Below are 19,242 nucleotides of genomic sequence, written 5' to 3'. Positions count from 1 at the left end.
GGAGCCAGCCCAGGTCATTCCCTGCTCAAAAGCCCAGTGCTCCCTATCACACCAAGAACAAAACCCTATTTTTCTTTCTACGGTTGCTAGGAGCCTGGTTTTGCTGACCTCCTTCCCCCCAACAACCATCGTCTAGACACCTGGGCCTTCTTTATATTAAGCCCTGTGCAACTCCTCTCCTCTCAGGGCCTTTAACTGGCTGGTGCTTCTGCCTAGACTACCCCTCTTTTTGTTTTCTTTTTTTGAGAGAGAGGAGCATGGTGCAGGTAGTGTTCAGAGGGAGAGAGAGATTTTTTTTTAAATTTTATTATGTTATGTTAGTCACCACACAATGCATCATTGGTTTTTGATGTGGTGATCCACGATCCATTGTTTTCATATAACACCCAGTGCTCCATGCAGTACGTGCCCTCCTTAATACCCATCACTGGGCTAACCAATCCCCCCTCCCTCCTCCCCTCTAAAACCCTGTTTGTTTCTCAGAGTCCATAGTCTCTCATGGTTCATCTCTCCCTCCAATTTCCCCCCCCATTTTTCCCTTCCTTCTCCTAATGTCCTCCATGCTATTCCTTATGTTCCACAGATAAGTGAAACCATATGATAATTGACTTTCTCTGCTTGACTTATTTCACTTAGCATAATCTCCTCCAGTCCCATCCATGTTGATGTAAAAGTTGGGTATTCATCTTTTCTGATGGCTAATATTCCATTGTATATATGGACCACATCTTCTTTATCCATTCATCTGTTGAAGGGCATCTCGGCTGGGAGAGAGAATTTTAAGCAGACTCCACACTCAGCGTGGAGCCCAACTCCGGGCTGCATCTCACCACCCTGAGATCATGACCTGAGCCAAAATGAAGAGTCAGATGCTTAATCTACTGAACCACTCAGGCGCCCCTAGAATACCCTTCTTGATCTCCCATGATGGCTCATTCAGATCCCATACAGAATGCTGCCTCCTCTGTGAGACCCCTCTCCGAGACTAGCCCATCCACCCTCGTTACGGCTATTTTTTTGTCTACTGGCTTGCCTAATCTGTCTCAAGTTAGACTGTATCCTGGAACCTAGCCTCCGATTCTGGAGCGGCCTCCAGGAACGGGCTCTGACCATTCTGGACAGAGTGCCGCCCTAATCCCCTGCACTCACTCTAGGTTGGCTTGTGGTGCGGGCAGAGGGAATGCAGGTGTCGCCGAGGTAATCCCTGCTAACCGCACGCTCCCCGCTAGAGGGCGGCCCTGCCTAGCTCTGCCAGACGCGGGGCTGAGAGGGCGTGGGCTGGGCCGTGGCCGAAGCCCCTCTCCCGTGCCGCCGCGAGGTCCGGTGCTTCCGGAGTCCTCAGAGGGGCCGGACCCATCATTTCCAGGGCTTGTCGAGGCCCCTCCAGGAACGGATTCAGTGACTCGTGCCCGGAGTGGGCCACAGCACTGCTAGGTCCGACGGTTGGGGGCGCTCTGTCCGCACGTGGGCGTGGCCGGAGGATCCGCGCGCTCACGGAGCCCCTGCGGGAGGGACCGCAGTCCTATCCCGGGAAAAACGGGGAAGCTGAGGCTACCGCGGGGAATCGCCTTGTCTTGGGTCATGCAGCCAAACCGCCCAGGGTGTGGGGGAGTCCCAGGCAGGACCCGCCCGGCTTCCAGCCACAGCCCCGCCCCTCCCTCCAGAGCCGGAGAGAAGTGGGGAGCCGGCGTCAGGCTCACTCACGCCCTCGGCCGGGCCCGAGGGGCGGGGCCACTTCAGCCCCGCCCCGGCCCCATTGGCTGCGGCACCAGGGGCGGGGCGCGGCTGCCAGATGTTGGGGCGGTGGCGGCGGCGGCGGCCGGAGCTGTGGAGAGCGAGGAGCGGCGGAGCCAGGCGGAGGGCCGGGGCGCCGCTGGCCGGCCCGCTGGGCCCTCTCCGCGCCGCTCGCGCTGGAGTTCGAGGAGGAACTGGCAGGCCTGGCGGGGGCTCCAGCACGGGTATGCACAGCGCTCGGCTTGACAGCTTCCTGGGCCAGCTCCGCTGGGAACTGGTGAGGCTTGGGAGCGGGTGTGGCATGTGGGGACGCGTGTGGGGTGCCCAGCTGCCATCCGGCCCGAACGACACCCGGGTAAGGGGCCCGGCCCGAGTGCCCATCCGAGGCAGGATGGGGGCGGGGCGGCGCAGATGGCCCAGATGGCCCGCATCGGGTTTCGGACGGTTGGGAGCTGCGCTGGGCATCAAGTAACAGCCGCCCAGCTGGCCTTGCTGCTGGGTTGGCGGGGAGAAAGTTCTTTTGGGGCGGATCAGGGGGCTGCGAGGGACTAAAGAAGTGCTGGCGCTGGTATGGATGCCTTCTACCCCAGGCTGACCTCCTTCCTCTACCCCCCAAGCCCCGCAAGTGCTCTTTCTCTGAAAGAGGCTGTGAGCTTTGGGGAGCCGAATCCCTCAGGAAGCAGGGATGCTCCCCCACCCCCAGCCCTGAACAAGACCTACTTCCCGATGCAGGCAGGCCCGCAACCCTGCCTCCCGCCCTGGTGGCGGGTACCGACTTGCCCAGCTGTGCGTGCTGCAGCCTGCCGGACTGCCACCAGGTCGGCTGACGGGAGCCACACGAGCTACGTGTACCAGCGCCCCCATGCCTGCCTGGTGCCCGCTGGAGGCTTGCTGCCCGGGCCACAGGCCTCTCCAGCCCCCGGGTCTGCTGTTTTGGGACTGGTCTGGCCAGGCAGGCAGGAGTGACAAGCACTACCCCCTCCAACTTGGGCCCTCTCTTCCTCCACAGCTGTGTGGCCGGGACACAGGCTCACCCCCCATGTCTGGCCCCCTTCCACCACCCCCCAAACCCGGCCCACGTGTTCCGCTCAGCCACCGACTCAGGGCCTCAGATGCCTTGGAAGAGGACTCAGTCTGCTGTGTGGAAGAGGAGGAAGAAGGTGTGTCGATAGGAGACAAGGGTGTTGTCTTGGGGAGCCCCAGGGAGCATGGCCTGGACTGGGACTCTGGCTTCTCTGAAGTGTCAGGCAGCACATGGAGAGAGGAAGAGCTGCCTGTACTCCAGAACCCAGCACCCCCAGCGTGGCCCCCCCACAGACAGCGCCTCTCGGCCAGTGGCATTCCCCTGCTCAGCCGCGCTCCGGGGGCCAGTGCACCACCTGCCCACCGACCACGGCCCAAGTCCACCCCAGATGCCTGCCTGGAGCATTGGCGGGGGCTGGAAGCTGAGGACTGGACAGCAGCCCTGCTGAACAGAGGTCGCAGTCGCCAGCCCCTAGTGCTGGGGGACAACTGCTTTGCTGACTTGGTGCACAACTGGATGGAGCTGCCAGAGGCAGCGGGTGAGGGGGACGATGGAGGAGGGCCCCGTGCCCGTGCTCGGCCCCCTCAGTTCTTGCTTGGGCTCTCTGAGCAGCTGCGGCGCCAGCTGGCCAGGGCACGCAGGGCGGCTATGGCGGGAAAGAGACTATCGTGCCCACCTCGCCCGGAACCCGAGCTGCCTGCAGATGTCTCACGCTTTGCAGCTCTCATGCGCTGCCGCAGCCGCCAACCCATCATCTGCAGTGATGTCAGCTACCTCTGACCCTGCCCTCCAGCCTGGGACAATAAAAGGCCTTTCTCTGGACTATCCTGGTTCCATACCCCTGAGGCTCTAGGAGGTGGCCCCAGCCCTTTGAGGCACAGCCCAGGCAGGCGAATCTAAAGAGCCTTTTCTCTCCCTGTAGGGGTCCCCGTCATGTCCATGTCACACGCCCTGTGCATTACTGCCCCAGGTTTCATCATCCATCTCCACTTACGCCCTTCTTCAACAAGCATTTATTGAGTGCTTACTGTGGGCTCGGGATGCAGGGCTCCGTAGAGCCGGGTGATAGGGCTGCTGTCTTGTCACATAGCTCGTAGTGCAGGGGTGGGAAGGTAGTGTCCTCCTCCTCACCCTCACAGCTGAGCTCCAGCACCAGCACCCGCTGCCCTGGCTTAGGCATCTGGCCTGTCACCCGCTGCACCAGTTCTGTCACCCTGGTGGTGTGGCAGGGAAAGTGTTGGAGGTGATTGGCTAGGTGAGCAGCGGGAGGCAGAGCGACCGGGCATGGACCAGAGGGTGCTGATGGGCCATAAGGAGCCCAAGCTAGGGGCCAGAGCAGCTCAAGACAGGAAACATCTGAAACTATTTTAGGAGCAACAGGCAGGGCGGGCAGGAGGCAGGAAGTTGTGAGTCCCCTGGGAGTGGGCTGTGAAAGGGGGGCTTAGCAGGGTGTGGAGGAGCTGATGAGGCCCGCCAAGCAGGCAGCTGGGAGGCCCCTCCTCAGGTTTTTTGTCCTCACCCCACCCCCAGCCCATTTGCTGGCTCCATTTGGCAAAAGAAGGCCTCAGGAGGGTGTGAGGGGCCCAAACGGGGTTGGGAAGAGGAAAGACTTCACGTCTCCCAACTCCAACCTCCAGAACAGAACAAGTCCTGGCTAAAGCCACGTGTGGGCTCACCTGAGGGCCAGGTGCTGGGCCTGCTTATTAGGCGACCATCTTGCTGAGTAGAGCAGGGCCTTCCCATGCAGCAGCATCGTCACCCTCAGCCCAAATTGTTCCTAGAGAGAGATGGGTCAGGTGCCAGCTAGGCCAGGTTGGGCCAGGCCTGAAGGCAGGGAGGAACGGGGCTTACGTGGAGATGGGCCAGCAGTAACTCCAGGGTCTTCTCTGGCTGCCCAGCAGGCACCTTCAGGCGGTTCCAACACGTCCAGGTCCATGTCAGGTAATGTAACTGGGGGGTGGGGTGGGGCGGGGTGTGAGAAGCTTCTCCCACACACCCTCCCCTTACCCATTACCAGCAGCTGATGGCCCCTTTCCTAGAGAAGGAGATGGACTAGAGGCAGGAAACAGAAGCCTGGGGGTGGGGTTGGAAGGTGGGATCTGGGCCCAGAGTCTCAGCACCCTCCCCGCCTATGCTGGGGCCAGCACAGGAAATGGGGCTGTGGGGCCCCCGCACAGGGAAACAGGCAATCCATCACGCAGGCTGGTTGTGTGTGTGTGTGTGTGGAAGGGGGGGCGTTGCTTCCTGAGGAAGCAGGAGCAGGGCCGCTGCAGTCACCGATAAAGCTGCTTGATCCTCAAATGCAAGGCTGGGAGCTGGGGGGTACATCCTGCCCCCTCATCCTGTATTGCCAGGGCATTGGACTACATGGGCACAGAGGATCAAGGGGCACAATGACCGCTAGGGCCCCGCTGGCTGAGAGCCCCCAGGAGGGACGCACTCTGCATAGGCCTCTTCTTCCTGTCTCCTTTCCTTCCCTATTTCAAGAGTCTTGGGGTTCTAGTGCCTGGAGCTGAGGGTGGCAGGTGGCCAGGGGCCAGGAAGGGGGCCCTGCCAGCTCCCCGAGAAAGCACAGTGGGGTCAAGCTGAGACGAGGCCAGAGGTGAGTTGGGGGGGATCCTCCCTTGCCCCCTCCCCCTCCACCATAGACAAAGGCAGCTTATGTGCTAGCTGGAGGAGAGGCCCTTCACAAAGGGGCTCTGTGTACTGTGCCCTGAGGGACCCCAGGCTTGCTCAGCAAAAGCCCAGTGCTGGCCCATGACCTCTCCCCTCTCCCCTGGTGAGGGCATTCTCTCCACCCCCTCTCTCCTGTGCCCCAAGAAAATGCCAACTACTGCCGAGCCTGGGCACACAGCCAGGGCATTCACAGCCCTGCACTGGAAGGAACACACACACACACACACACACACACGGCCAGGAAGGCCTGCAAGTGTACTCACATGCACACCCGTGCACGCCGCCAGTGAAGAAGAGCCCTGTACTCCCATCTGGCACACAGATGTACAAGCGTGCTCCCTCCATGCCCACACACCATAGGGCCAGGGATGCCCAGACCCCTGTGCACTCATACGCATGCAACGAACACACACGAGCCCACCCGCGGTGGTGAGCTCAGTGCCCTTTAACTCGGCTTGGATGGGGTGGGCCAGGGTCCCCATGCCGTGCAGGCAGAGGTTAGGCTCTGTTTGGGGCTGGGGCTCTAGTTCCCCCTCCCTACCACCTCCCCCTTAGGGACTCTACTGGAAGGAGGAGGCTGTGAGGGATGTCTGGCTCCACTAATGAGTTAAAGCTGCAGCAGCCCCCCAGACCTAGGGCAGGGGAGGGGTGAGGGGTGGGGGCGGCTGATGGCTGCTTCCTGTGTCTGACAGGTCCCAGTCTGGCTTCACAGCAGGAAGGGGGCCGGAGGGAGTCTTAAGGACTCCCCCAGAGTCTGGGTTCTGGTGTGAAGCCAAAGCCAGAGTAGAGCCTGTTTTGGTAGGTATAGGAAAAACCCAGGCCTGGTGGGGAGTGGGGTGTCAAGGGCTCACCTTCTGGATGGCGGGGGCGCAAGGCACCCAGGAGCTGAAGCGGTTTTCAGCCAGATGCAGGTAGCTGTGGCGAAAGGCACTGAGGGGCCGTGGCCCGCCCACCAACTTGTACAGCTCCAGGCCCACCAGGCCCGCCACAGCGGCTGTGGTGGTGGCAATGGCTGGGATAATCTGGCCCACAATTCGCTTGCTCTGCCAAGGACAGGAGATTTGGTCTGGGCCCGAGGTGTAGGACTAGGGTTTGACCCCCGCCTCCAGGCCTGAGCCCCAAGGGGCAGAGTTACCTGGGTGCGGTTGGCAGGGGGGATCCCATAGTTCTGAGCACGCAGGCTTGCTGCTGCCACCACGAAATCCACATGGAAGTTGCTGTCATTGTCCTGTGAGGCCTAATTCCCAGTATTGTTAACACGGCCCCAGAGTCCCTCACCATGGCTGACCACCTGTCCCCGCACAAGTCTTCCCACAATTCGGCAGCGGGGGGGGGGGGGGGAATGCTGACATCTGTCCCCTTTATCAGATAAGGAAGCTGAGGCTCAGGGAAGGTGATCTGCTTTGGGGTTCCTGCCAGGAGGAGAATTCAGGCCAAGGGAACTCCAAAGCCACCTTCTTAGCTCTTGACCTTCCCCAACAACCTCCCCATCTTGCCCCTCAACCCCTGCTTGGGCTCCCACCTTCTCGAACTTCAGGGGCTCGAGAGGAGGGCTCCCGCTCCAGACCTCCAGCACTTGGTGCAGTTTCTTCAGTTGCTCAGGGCCTGGCAGAGGAAGGGGGTGTTGGGCAGTTCTTAGCCCCCACCTTCTGCCCTCTCCCTGGAGCCTGGTGCCTATTCTCAGTCTCTCCTAAGCCTAAATTGACTACGTTCAGAGAGATCCCTTGATTGATGCTGCCTTCTCTCCAGCAGCCCGAGCCCTGCTTGTGTGCGTGCACGCGCATGCATCCGTGCGTGCACCTGCGGAATTCTGTCCTCACCTGGGGACCAGAGCTGGGTACTCTCCAGAGCCCAGTGGTTTGTGGGGGTCTTTTTTGCTGAGAATCTGCCATGGGAACAGAGGTGTGGGAGTGTGGGCAGCAGGGAGAGGGCCTACTGAGGGGCTAGAGGATGAGCCCAAACATCAAAACAAGCAAGGTTAGAGGACCTGAGAAACTGAATTGGCAGCAGGGCCCCAGGGCCCCATCTTCCTTCTGTAGCATAGGCTGAGCACAGGGCCAGGCCTTTGGAGGGCAGACAGGGGGCCAGAGCCAGGGACCTCACCAAACTCAGCAGAAGCCCCAGCGAGGTCCAGGTCGTTAGGAAAGCTGGCGGCCGAGGGCTGGGGCACAGGCAATGGCACCATTTTCAGTAGTTCCCTGAGCGCAGTCTGGTCCCGTGAGCCAGGCAGCCCGTGCATCCGGGCATACAGGTTAGCAGCCGCCAGCACGTAGAGGAGGTGTGTGTCCTGCAGTCAGACCAAGAGCACGGGCAGATGCACGGGTGTGAGTGAGCATGTACAGGTACGTGGGGTGGGGGTCCGCCCGTTCGTGGAGATGTTGGAGCGCCTGCCTCGGTCTCACGTGTGGACACCCATATGTGCACAAACGTGGCGGTCTCCCTCAGCATCTGTGCATCTCTGCACAGATGCAGAGGTGCCCACCGCTGCTCTGAGGGGGTCACATCCCCGCCTTGGGGTTCCCAAGGGACCCCACTCACTTGGCTGGCATCAAACTCCAAGGGCTCGGGACACTGTTTGGGACCCGACCAGAAAAGAGTTCCATCCTCTAGCACCTAGGGAAATGGAGGCTGTTGGGCTCAGTCTGGTCCCCCTGAACCCTCAGCCTTCTGACCCCTAGACACCCACTTTATCAGGTGGGAAACGGCTCAGCAGCTGCATGATGCCATAATGGAAGCGTCGTTGCCAGTGGCCAAGGGCCCACACCACACAGTCTTGCCAGGTCCGTGGACGCTCTCTCAGGACACCCAGCACCTCCTCCAGCAGGGTCAGCACCTGTGGCCCATCTGTTTCTCCCAGGGAAGTGAGCTCCCTGCAGAGAGAGGAGGAGGTTTGAGGCTAAGCCCTGAAAACTCTGGGGCTAGGGGCTCTGGACTCCCATCCACCCCTCTTGGTGGCCTTACTGATGGTGGCGGTTGATGGTCTCAGCAGACAGACAGAAGAGCCCCTCAAACTCGTCCCGGGCCCACTGTGGGGGAGAGAGGAACCATGAGGTGTCAGGTGGGGAACAGGTCTGCAGCTGAGGGCGGGGCTGGGTGGGTGCTTCCTACCTGCACGGTGTGCTCGACTGTGCTGGGGAAGTGCCGCAGGGTGCAGACAGGGTAGGTTGCATCCTCAGAAGCTAAGCCCGAGGCAGGGGCTCTGTAGGCCTCAGTCACATATGGCACGAACACGGAAGCATGGCCCAAGGTGCCCTGTGTCCCCGCCTCCAGCAGTGGCTTTAGATAGTGGGTGCAGCGAGCAGCCACATAGTGGCCTAGCAAGGGGGCGGAGGGTCAGGAGTGGGGCTGGCACTGCCTTGAATAAGGGGCTGAGGTTCAAGGTCAAGTACTCACGGGCCTGGAAACTGTCCAGGGCGGCAGCCACGCCATCCACACGGGAGAAGAAGTTGTCCTCGTAGATGTGCTCTGTCGTGGGATCCAGTGCGTAGGTGAGTGGGGTCACCTGCAAGTCTGAGTTCAGGCGGTGAGTGGCCTCTGCAGCTACCTCTGCCTTGGGCCTCTGAGAAGAGAACAGGAAGATGCTGGGGGGGGGGGGGGCACTGTGGACAGTCCAGGATGCAAGATGTGCACAGGGGCCAGCACTCACGCCAACGTCCTGGGTCCTGAAGAGGAACTGACGGCTGAGATTGGAGCGCTCTATGTGGTCCATGTCGGCAACAGTCACGCCCCCGCTGGCCCCGGCCCCCAGGCCCACTAGGGCGAAACCTTTGAGCAGCTCACAGCCGATAGCACCAGCACCCACCTGCCAGCAGGAGCAGCCTTAGCCAGAGGGCCTGGCCTGGCCCTCCCACAGACATCTCCCGACTGGACCACAAAGCTCACCACGAGGTAGCGCTGCTGGCCCAGCTTCTCCTGAAAACCAGCCCCAAACACTGCGATTTGCCCATCATAGCGGCAACATCTCTAGGGGACACAGACAGGGGTCAGGGATGGCTGTGCTGTGTCTCCTACCTCTTACACTAACTTTTCCAGGTCAGGATCTCTGGACCATTCTTCCTGTTCCTTCCCTGGTCCTAAGTTTGGAGAAGGCTTGCACTCCTACCCCAGGCTCTTACCGGCGCACAGTCCTCCGGTGTGGGAAGGGGCTTCCCATCTTCTGGAAGGCAATCGAGGGCATCGAAGTAAAGCCACTGGTCCAGAGGCATGAACTTCCTGGAGATTGCCTAGAGGCCAGAACTTCAGTGTAGGGACTCCTGCCAGCTCCAAGCCGCCTGCGATCCAGGCTGGGCTTCACCAGACCCATGAAACCGCCAGGGCCGCTGTCCGGTGCTGGGCACCCTCGGCACGCACACTGATCTCCACACCCTTCCCAGTCTCATCCTGCCTGAGCCTCTGCCCACCTTCAGCACCTCCTGGGCAGCCACTGCACCCAGCATGGCTGCCATGGGGCTCAAGCCACCAGCACTACTCAGGGCGACTGTCTGCACTAGAGCCTCATCCAGCAGCTCTTCCAGCGGCTCTCCTTCTGTCCCCTTCAGTGGTTCCAGGGACCGGGCCAGGCCCACCACCATCTCTGCATCATCCTGTGGAGTAGAACTCTGTGGGCACAGCGGCCCCAGCCTAAGCTCCATCCCCCACTCAAACCCTTCAGGCAGCCATCCCCCGTTTCCACAGAAGAGGAAGCAGAGCCTGAGTGTGAAGGCCCCAACCAGTTGCCAGACTGTGCAGCCCACCAGAGGATGCCTCGAAAATGCCTATGGAGGCTTCGCCGATGTGGGTAGAGATTTCAGCCCAGAACTGAGGGGTGAGGAGATGGCCAGGGTCCCCAGGCTTTGTGCCTGGTCCTTTCAGGGACCCGGTCTCTGGTCCGGGGACAGTGCTATCATTTCCTTTGTGTAAGTGGGAAGCGGCGTCTGGAATTATAACTCGGGTCTGTGAGATCGTCATTGTTGCTTCCTGGCAGGTGAGACCCCAATAAGGCAGAGGCTCGGGGGAGAAGCAACGGGGCCACTCACAGGATCCCAAGGCTGGGGCAGGCGGCCGTTGAGGTGCTCGAACTGGTGCAGTGCACGGAAGGCCTGATGCAGGCAGCGGGCACGGTCAGCTTCCTGGGGACTCTGGGCCACCACACGGGGCTGGAGCAGGGCTACATCCAGGGGCTTCTGCAACAGGTACTCAGCTCAGGGTCAGGTTCAGAACACTGTGGGCCCCCTGGGGCTCCCAAGCTCCCCCATCTCGGGTGCACTTGCACTCACATGGCTCACAGTCTCGGATTTCTTGACCTCAGTGACAGCCCCACCACACAAGTAACGGGAGAAAATGGCCGTGTTCCCAATCTCCAAGGTTCCGTCCTCTGGGGGAGATCCAGCCAGGTCAGTATGACCTGAACCTGAGTTGCTCTTCATACTCTATCCTGTCTTGCGCCTGTGTCCTTGACCTTGCTCCACACCGAGGAAAGGTGGAGGGAGAACCTATCCCCAAGGACCAGGCTGCGTACGCCCCCCGTGGGGGCTTGGGGGTGGAGCCTGGGGTTGGGTTGGCTTACCCTGCACACGAATAGGCCGGGGATCACAGCCATTGAGCTCAACCATGCCCTCAATGCCTGAGAAAGTCACCAGATCCCCATCATGGAAGTAGCGGGCATCGGCCTCTTTTCTCAGAGTGAGAATTCCAGGGGAGCCCTGGAGAAGAGGTGGTTTGGTTCAGGGGTGCCCCCTGCTTGGTCATCAGCTGAGCACCCACACTTCCGCACCCACCTGGGAGATGTGCTGGATGGCAGCTGTCAGAGGCTCTGCCTCCGTAGGGTCCTGCACGGTGAAGTCCTCGCCGAAGTCACTGAAGAGCTGCCTGGGGTGGGGTGGTATGGTCCCTGAGCCAGTGCAGTGGTTACTCACCGAGCTTGCGGTGAAGGGTGGGAGACACTAGACCCAGCCCAGAGCACCAGCACCGGGGAAGGGATGCTGGGAGAGGCTTAGAAGCCGGAGTTTGAGGGATTTACTGGAGCAGGTCTGGAGACTGGGGTGGAGGAAGCAGAGGGGTGGGACTGGGGACTACAATCAGGAGGGGATGCTAAGACAGGCCCCGGGGCGGGGGGCTGGGGAGGAGCACGGAGCTTGGGAACAGCCCCGGACAGGTTGCCGCTTGTGATGTTAGGTTAGCGCAGGTTAGTCTCACTCACCCCACGAGGCCCCGGGTATCGGCCACCAGAAAGCAGATTCCGAGCTTGTGGCATAAAGCACCCACCCTCAGCTGCTCCTCCAGCTTCGAGGCAGTCAGCACCACCACCTGGGTGGACTTCGTGATCAGCAGGGCCAGAACCACTGCTCAGCTCAGGAAGAGGAAGGGACCGGGCTGACCTGGAGAGTGGGGCAGGGAGGGTACCTGGAAGTCCAGCAGCAGCTCCTCGGTGATGTCACCTGTGTGCACACACACCTGGACGGCTCCGTTGAGCTTGGCCACAGGTTCTTGAGATGCCTCAGCCCTGCTCCTTTCCAAGTCCTTCTCTGAGAGGAAAAACTAGAGAGAGACCCAGTCTTCCCTGAGCAAGATTTCTCTTGGGCCCCACCCCCACCCTGGCCTGGGAACCCATAGCACCTCCCCTTCACGACCCCCACCTGGGCAGCCAGGTCAGACCAACAGGTGGGGTGGGGATCATGCAGCGTGAGGCTGCCCACACCCATCAGGACCAAGTTTTTGGCCACCTCAGCCCCCAGACCCTGAAGGCCTGATAGCAGGACCTTGGCTCGCCGAATCCTCTGCATGGCCGGCAAGTCCAGCACACACCTGTGGAGGGGGGAGAAGAAGGTAGGCAGTCGGAGGTCAGAAGTCAGAAGGCCACCCCACTCCCTTCCCCACCTCGGGCCTCACAGCTGCCGTGAGTATAGCTCCTCATCCAGCAACTTGGAGGTCTCCAGGACAGCCATTCTCAGGCCGGAGGCTGGGCAGCTGGCTGCCGCGCTTACAGGTGGGGTCGCTGTGCGGGAGGCTGGGCCAGCAGAGGCCAGTGCCCCACTGTAGCTAGTGCAAAAAGGCACTAAGCTTCGCTACTGGTCACAGCTTTCTTCCTGGCTCCTCTGTCATTTCAAGAGAAACGAAAGTGAAAGTGAAACGGGACTGAGCCAGCTCCTGGTCCCACCTCCAGACGGTTCTGGCAGCTGTAGGACACAGGCAAAGTGGGGCAGAACTCTTGGCTATTTGGCCTCTGGGAGAGCAGGTATCTTTTTCTTTTTTTTTAAAGATTTATTTATCTATTTGAAAGGGAGAGAGAGAGAAAGCGAGTGAGAGAGAGCAGGAGCGTGTGAGTGGGGGGAGGGGCAGAGGGAGAGAATCTTCAAGCAGACTCCCTGCTGAGCCTGGAGCCCAAGGACATAGTGCTCCATCCCACGACCCATGAGATCATGACCTGAGCTGAAACTGAGAGCCGGATGCTCAACCAACTGAGCCACCCAGGTGCCCCAGCAGGTATCTGTCTTGAGGAAGGGAGCCATGGGAGGGACCCATATGGGCTGGATGCAATGGTCTCCTGTAGGTCCCTAGATGTCCCAAACCTCGGGCCCCATCCCCCTCAGTGTCGCTGCCTGAATGCGCTTCCTGCCCACAGAGTTCTGGCAGAAACCCCCGTGCCATGAACACTCACCTGGTCCATAACACAGGGCAGAGCCAGTCCCATCCCAGAGGCTGTGGGAGAATGTGAGGCGTTGTCCCACCCCCGGAGCCCAAAGCACAGATCCAGGTGAAGCCTGACATCTTTGGGAGTACCTACTTGGCCCTGGGCCTGCTCCTGAGGATAAGGATTCCCCCTTGCCCACAGCTGCCAGCTCAGGACAGATGGCAGTCCTAGGTGGCCAGTCAGGGAATAAGTGCTGGGACTCAAAGAGATTGGTCAGTCTCTGAGTGCCAGACCTGAGAGTGGCAGCCATGATCACACGTGTCCTTACTTTTCATTTCACCTTTTATTTTGAAATAATTGCAGACCCAAAGAATGTTGCAGAAACAGTAGAGGTCCTGTGTACCCATCCCCCATAGATTGTCCTTTTGCCTTCTCGGACACTGGGGGCCAGTTCTCTGGAGGGTGGCGCACAGCTCGCCACAAAACTCCGCACCACCTAAACCAGATGTCGCCATAAATTCTTTTTTTAAATGGAAGTAAAATTCATAGAACATTAAAATAACCATTTTAAAGTGTACAATTCAGTCGCATTTAGTGTATTCACAATGTTGTGCAACCACCACCTCCCTGTAGTTTCAAAACTTCTTCATAACCTACTGAAGAACACCCCCACCACATTAAATAATCACTCTTCATCCCCTACCCCGATCCCCTGGCAAATACTTAGATTCTTTCTGTCTCCAGGGATTTACATAGTCTGGATATTTCTGTGAAAGGAATCATGCAAAACGTGACCTTTGATATCTGCTCTCTTTCACTCAGCATGGTTTTGAGCTTCATCCAAATTATAGCATGTATCAGTACTTCATTCCTTTTTATGGCTGAAAAATATTCCATCGTATGGCTGTATCACGATTTGTTTATCCAGTCACCTGCTGATGGACATTTGACTTGTTTCCACCTTTGGGACATTATGAGTAATGCTGCTATGATCATTCTTTTATTTTTTTTTAAAGATTTTATTTATTTATTTGACAGAGAGAGAGACAGCGAGAGAGGGAACACAAGCAGGGGGAGTGGGAGAGGGAGAAGCAGGCTTCCCGCGGAGCGGGGAACCCGGTGCGGGGCTCGATCCCAGGACCCGGGATCATGACCTGAGCTGAAGGCAGCCGCTAACGACTGAGCCACCCAGGTGCCCCTGCTATGATCATTCTTGAAAATGTATTTGGGTACTCGTTTTCAATTCCTTGGGGTACATATCCGGGAGTCGAATTGCTGCGTTGTATGGCAATGTTTAATTTTTTGAGGGACCAACAGCTGTTTTCCACCAGCAGTGTACAAAATTTCTATTTCTCCACGTTGTAGCCAATACTGGTTTTTCCTTTTTTTTTTTTTTTTTTGATGTATACCCATCCTAAAGAATGTGAAGTAGTATGTAATTTTTTTTCATTGTCATATGTACTAGGTACAGAAATCAGGGCCAGACTGTCTTCTTGTGGCTGGCTTATTTCACTTAGCAAATATCTTCAAGGTCCATCCATACTGTAACATATTACAGAACTTCCTTCCTTTTTAAAGCCACATTGTAGTCCTTATATGTATGTACCACATTTTGCTTATTCATTCATTGGTGGATGGATACTTGCGTGGCTTCCATTTTTTAGCTATTGTGAATAATGGCATTATGAACATGGATGTACAAATATCTCTTTGAGATCCTGCTTCCAGTTCTTTTGGGTATGTATGCGGAGGTGGAATTGCTGGATCACATGGGAATTCTATTTTTAGTTTTTCTGAAGGGCTGCCATACTGTTTTGCACAGTGGCTGTACTATTTGACATTCCCCACAACAGTGCACAGGGTTCCAATTTGTCCAAATTCTCCATAACACTGGTTTTCTGTTTTTTAGATAGTAGCCATCCCAGTGGGTGTGAGGTGGTATCTCATGGTAGTTTTAATTTGCACTTCCCTAATGTTTAGTGATATTGAGCATCTTTTCATGTGCTTACTGGCCACTCAGATATCTTCTTTGGAGAAATGTCTGTTGCAGTCTTTTGCCCATTTTTTTCCTTCAAATTTTTATTTAAATTTTTTTTAGTTAACATACAGTACAATTCTTTTTAGTTAACATACAGTACAATATTGGTTTCAGGAGAATTCAGTGATTCATCACTTACATACAACACCCAGTGCTCATCACAAGTGCCCTCTTTAATACCCATCACCCTTCTAACCCATCCCCCACCTCCCTCACTCCATCAACCCTCACCTCAGTTTGTTCTCTAAGAGTCTCACGGTGGGGTGCCTGGGTGGCTCAGTTAGTTAAGCATTTGCCTTCGGCTCAGGTCATGATCTCAGGTTTCTAGAATTGAGCCCCTTGTCAGGCTCCCTGTTCACCCTCCTCTGCCCTCCCCTCCTCCCCCTGCCACTGCTCGTGCTCTCTAATAAATAAAACCTTTAAAAAAGTCTCTTATGGTTTGTTATCCCCTCTCCCCCCGCATGTTCTTCTGTTTTGTTTCTTAAATTCCATGTATGAGTGAAATCATATGGTATTTATCTTTCTCTGACTTATTTCCCTTAGCATAATACACTGTAGCTCCTTCCATGTCCTTGTAAATGGCGAGATTTCATTCTTTTTGATGGCTGAGTAATATTCCATTGTGCATATATACTACATCTTTATCCATTCATCAGCCGATGGACATTGGGTTCTTTCCATAGTTTGGCTATTGTTGATAATGCTGCTGTGAACGTAGGGTGCATGTACCCCTTCAAATCTGTAGTTTTGTATCCTTTGGGTAAATACCTAGTAGTGCACTTGCTGGGTCGTAGGGTAGTTCTATTTTAACTTTTTGAGGAACCTCCATACTATTTTCCAGAGTGGTTGCACCTTTTGGCATTCCCACCTACAGTGCAAGCGGGTTCCCCTTTCTCTGCATCCTCACCAACATCTGTGGTTTCCAGTGTTGTTAATTTTAGCCATTCTGACAGGTGTGAGGGGTATCTCATCTTTTGCCCATTTTCAAATTGGGTTTTTGTTGTTGAGTTTTATAAGTTCTCTACATATCCTGGATATTATCCCTTATCAGATATATGACTTGAAAATACTTTCTCCGGGTGCCTGGGTGGCTCAGTTGGTTAAGCGACTGCCTTCGGCTCAGGTCATGATCCTGGAGTCCCAGGATCGAGTCCCACATCGGGCTCCCTGCTCAGCAGGGGGTCTGCTTCTCCCTCTGACCCTCTTCCCTCTCGTGCTCTCTGTCTCTCATTCTCTCTCTCAAATAAATAAATAAAATCTTTAAAAAAAAAAAAAAAAGAAAATACTTTCTCCTTTCTTTGGGTTGCTTTTTTACTATGTGGATACTGTCTTTTGGGCGTTAATCCTTTTTTTAAATGTTTGATAGAGGAGTGCCTGGGTGGCTCAGTCGTTAAGCGCCTGCCTTCAGCTCGGGTCATGATCCCAGGGTCCTGGGATCAAGCCCCGCATTGGGTTCACTGCTAGGTGGGAGGCCTGCTTCTCCCTCTTCCACTCCCCCTGCTTGTGTTCCCTCTCTCGCTCTCTCTGTCAAAATAAATAAATAAAATAAAATAAAGTGTTTGATAGAAAATAAAACAAATGTTTGATAGAATCACCAGTGAAGTTATCTTGTCCTGGGCTTTTCTTTCTTGGGATTTTTTGTTTTGTTTTTTAAATATTTATTTAGAGGCACCTAGGTGGCTCAGTTGGTTAAGCAACTGCCTTCGGCTCAGGTCATGGTTCCAGGGTCCTGGGATCGAGCCCTGCATCGGGCTCCCTGCTCGGCGGGAAGCCTGCATCTCCCTCGCCCTCTCCCCCTGCTTGTGTTCCCTCTCTCGCTGTCTCTGTCAATTAAATAAATAATCTTTTTTTTTTAAGATTTTATTTATTTGACAGAGAGATAGAGAGCACAAGTAGGCAGAGAGGCAGGCAGAAGGAGAGGGAGAAGCAGGCTTCCTGCCGATCGGGGAGCCCAATGCGGTGCTCCATCCCAGGACCCTGGGATCATGACCTGAGCCGAAGGCAGCTGCTTAACCAACTGACCCACCCAGGCGCCCCATAAATAAAATCTTAAAAAAAAAATAAAGATTTGGGGCGCCTGGGTGGCTCAGTTGTTAAGCGTCTGCCTTCGGCTCAGGTCATGATCCCAGGGTCCTGGGATCGAGTCCCGCATCGGGCTCCCCGCTCGGCAGGAAGCCTGCTTCTCCCTCTCCCACTCCCCCTGCTTGTGTTCCTGTTCTTGCTGTCTCTCTGTCAAATAAATAAATAAAATCTTTTAAAAATCTTTTTTAAAAATAAAAAAAGATTTATTGAGAGAAAGGAGAGAGTATGTGCGCGTGCGAATTGGGGGAGGGGCAGAGGGAGAGAATCTTCAAGCAGACTCCCCACTGAGTGTGGAGCCCAACACAGGGCTCCATCCCATGACCCATGAGATCATGACCTGAGCCAAAACCAAGAGTCGGACACTTAATCGACTAGCCAGCCAAGTGCCCCATCTTGGGAGTTTTTTGAATACTGGTTCAATCCCCTGACTAGTTGCAGGTCTATTTATATTTTCTCTCTCTTCTTGAGTCGGTTTTGTTAGTTTCTGTGTCTACAAATTTGTCCATTTCAATTAGGCTATCCAGTTTGTTGGTGTACACTTGTTCACAATATCCTGTTATAATCCTTTCCATTTCTGTAAAATTGGTTACAGCATCCCCATTTTGATTTGACTTTGATAATTTGTCCTTTTTCTCTTAGTCAATTTATTTAAAAGTTTGCCAATTTTCTTGACCTTTCAGAGAAGCGGCTCTTGGTTTTGTTGATCTTCTCTATCGTTTTTTAGGATTCTGACACTAATTCCTAAGTGTGTATTTTATTCCATACCACCAAGCAATTTTCCAATGCCAACTGCACGTCCTGCAATTCAACTCAATTCTGAGACCATCTACCTGGAGACAACCTCAGATCTACTTCCTGCTCTGGCACCAGTCAGCTGCTTTTGCAACTGGAGCTGCTATCCCCACAACCATGAGGAATAGGGGATGGTGGCTGGTTCAAGCCTGGCTCTTCCTCCATCAAGTACTTTCCTAGTTGTCTAATCAGGTATCAGAGTTCTGAAATAGTTGATTATATTCGCTCTTTCCACTTCTTTGTATTTAGGTCTAGCAATAACTGTTTTGTAACCATCACCACTATCTATTTCTAAAACTTTAAAATCACCCCAGGCAGAGGGAAGGTAGGTGAAATAGGTGAAGGGGATCAAGAGTACCCTTATTGTGATGAGCCCTGAGTAATGTATGGAAGTGTTGAATCACTATATCGTATACCTGAAACTAATATAACACAGTATGTTAACTCTCCTAGAATTAAAAAAAAAAATTTTTTTTTTTAAGTAGGCTCCATCCTGGGCCTGAACTCATGACCCTGAGATCAAAACCTGAGTTGAGATCAATAGTTGGATGCTTAACCAACTGAGCCACCCAGGCACCCAACTGTACTGAAATTCTTTAAAAGCTGGGGTGGTGGGGGGTGGGGGGGTAGTTTATATAGCGAGAAAACAAATCACCCCAGACAGAAACTCTCTAACCATTAAGTAAGGACTCCTCATTTTCTCCTCACTCTAGGCCCTGGTAACCTCTATTCTATTCTACTTCTGTCTCTGAATTTACCCATTCTAGATACCTCATTTAAGTGAAATCACACAGTATTTGTCTTTTGAGTCTGCATTATTTCCTTAGGGGTCATAAGTTCTTAACCTGCAATGCTGACTCATCAGGTTCTCACAATTGGGAGGTTAGTGCTACTGTCCCCACATCAAAGAAGCTGAGACACAGAGAGGCTAGTTTGCCTAAGATCACTCGGCTGGCTATTAGGCCGCCGCCGACTGCACCCCTAAGTCGAGACTGCACTTCCCCTCATCAAACCTTGGTTCAAGGTGGCAGCAGAGGCTCCAGCTCCCATAACCAAGCATTACTTTCTCTCCGTGATGCTCCTCCAGGTGCGCTAGAGGCAGCGGGGCATGCTCGGCCCGAAGCATGAGGGCACTCACCTTCACTCCCGGTGCCAGGCCCGTGCTGGGCCCCGCAGAGACAGATGAACCCCCTTCAGTGATGAGAAAGGGAAGCTAGAGGTCACAAGGGGAAGTCTAGGAGAAAGTGCTCTTGAAGTTAAGACTCAAAGGTCACTGATTATTTATTT

General features: G+C 55.3%; 2 protein-coding genes across 5 annotated transcripts; one reads left to right on the top strand and one right to left on the bottom strand.

Annotated features, from left to right (window-relative positions):
• The first annotated feature begins 1,776 nt into the window (after window positions 1-1,776).
• INKA1 (inka box actin regulator 1) lies at window positions 1,777-3,580 on the top strand. 2 transcript variants are annotated; one of them, XM_034998437.1, is made up of 2 exons: window positions 1,777-1,958; window positions 2,744-3,580. In XM_034998437.1, the coding sequence occupies exon 2, from the start codon at window positions 2,774-2,776 to the stop codon at window positions 3,536-3,538; it is 765 nt and encodes a 254-aa protein (XP_034854328.1). In that variant the 5' UTR covers window positions 1,777-1,958; window positions 2,744-2,773; the 3' UTR covers window positions 3,539-3,580. The 2 variants fall into 2 exon arrangements, with proteins under 2 accessions (XP_034854328.1, XP_034854327.1); XM_034998436.1 differs by having other exon boundaries at window positions 1,777-2,011.
• A 173-nt stretch (window positions 3,581-3,753) lies between these two features.
• Window positions 3,754-12,526, bottom strand: UBA7 (ubiquitin like modifier activating enzyme 7). Of its 3 annotated transcripts, XM_034998432.1 has the most exons (24): window positions 12,302-12,525; window positions 12,049-12,217; window positions 11,816-11,950; window positions 11,613-11,719; window positions 11,191-11,281; window positions 10,980-11,115; window positions 10,690-10,787; window positions 10,450-10,596; window positions 9,835-10,017; window positions 9,550-9,657; window positions 9,317-9,397; window positions 9,081-9,236; window positions 8,828-8,993; window positions 8,543-8,748; window positions 8,396-8,460; window positions 8,121-8,304; window positions 7,973-8,047; window positions 7,538-7,721; window positions 6,957-7,039; window positions 6,570-6,671; window positions 6,286-6,477; window positions 4,610-4,708; window positions 4,435-4,535; window positions 3,754-3,972 (listed from the first exon to the last, which is right to left on the bottom strand). In XM_034998432.1, the coding sequence occupies exons 1-24, from the start codon at window positions 12,355-12,357 to the stop codon at window positions 3,783-3,785; spliced, it is 3,114 nt and encodes a 1,037-aa protein (XP_034854323.1). In that variant the 5' UTR covers window positions 12,358-12,525; the 3' UTR covers window positions 3,754-3,782. The 3 variants fall into 3 exon arrangements, with proteins under 3 accessions (XP_034854323.1, XP_034854324.1, XP_034854325.1); XM_034998433.1 differs by lacking the exons at window positions 9,081-9,236; window positions 9,317-9,397 and having other exon boundaries at window positions 12,302-12,526; XM_034998434.1 differs by lacking the exons at window positions 11,613-11,719; window positions 12,302-12,525.
• Between the last annotated feature and the right edge of the window lie 6,716 nt (window positions 12,527-19,242).

This window comes from Mirounga leonina, unplaced genomic scaffold (genome assembly GCF_011800145.1).
Source record: "Mirounga leonina isolate KUSES-001 unplaced genomic scaffold, KU_Mleo_1.0 Mir_94, whole genome shotgun sequence".
Taxonomy (NCBI): Eukaryota; Metazoa; Chordata; class Mammalia; order Carnivora; family Phocidae; genus Mirounga; species Mirounga leonina.
Note: the sequence above shows the minus strand (reverse complement) of the source record. Positions and strands in the feature narration are given on the sequence as shown.

Excerpts from the sequence above, each read along its gene's own strand:
- INKA1 (XM_034998436.1), top strand. The coding sequence starts at position 1,793 with ATGTTGGGGCGGTGGCGGCGGCGGCGGCCGGAGCTGTGGAGAGCGAGG. Across the intron at positions 2,012-2,743 it reads GCCAGCTCCGCTGGGAACTG|CTGTGTGGCCGGGACACAGG; the intron begins GTGAGGCTTGGG and ends CTTCCTCCACAG.
- UBA7 (XM_034998432.1), bottom strand. The coding sequence starts at position 12,357 with ATGGCTGTCCTGGAGACCTCCAAGTTGCTGGATGAGGAGCTATACTCA. Across the intron at positions 10,788-10,979 it reads CCGGCCTATTCGTGTGCAGG|AGGACGGAACCTTGGAGATT; the intron begins GTAAGCCAACCC and ends GATCTCCCCCAG. Across the intron at positions 8,749-8,827 it reads CCTGGACAGTTTCCAGGCCC|GCCACTATGTGGCTGCTCGC; the intron begins GTGAGTACTTGA and ends CCCCCTTGCTAG.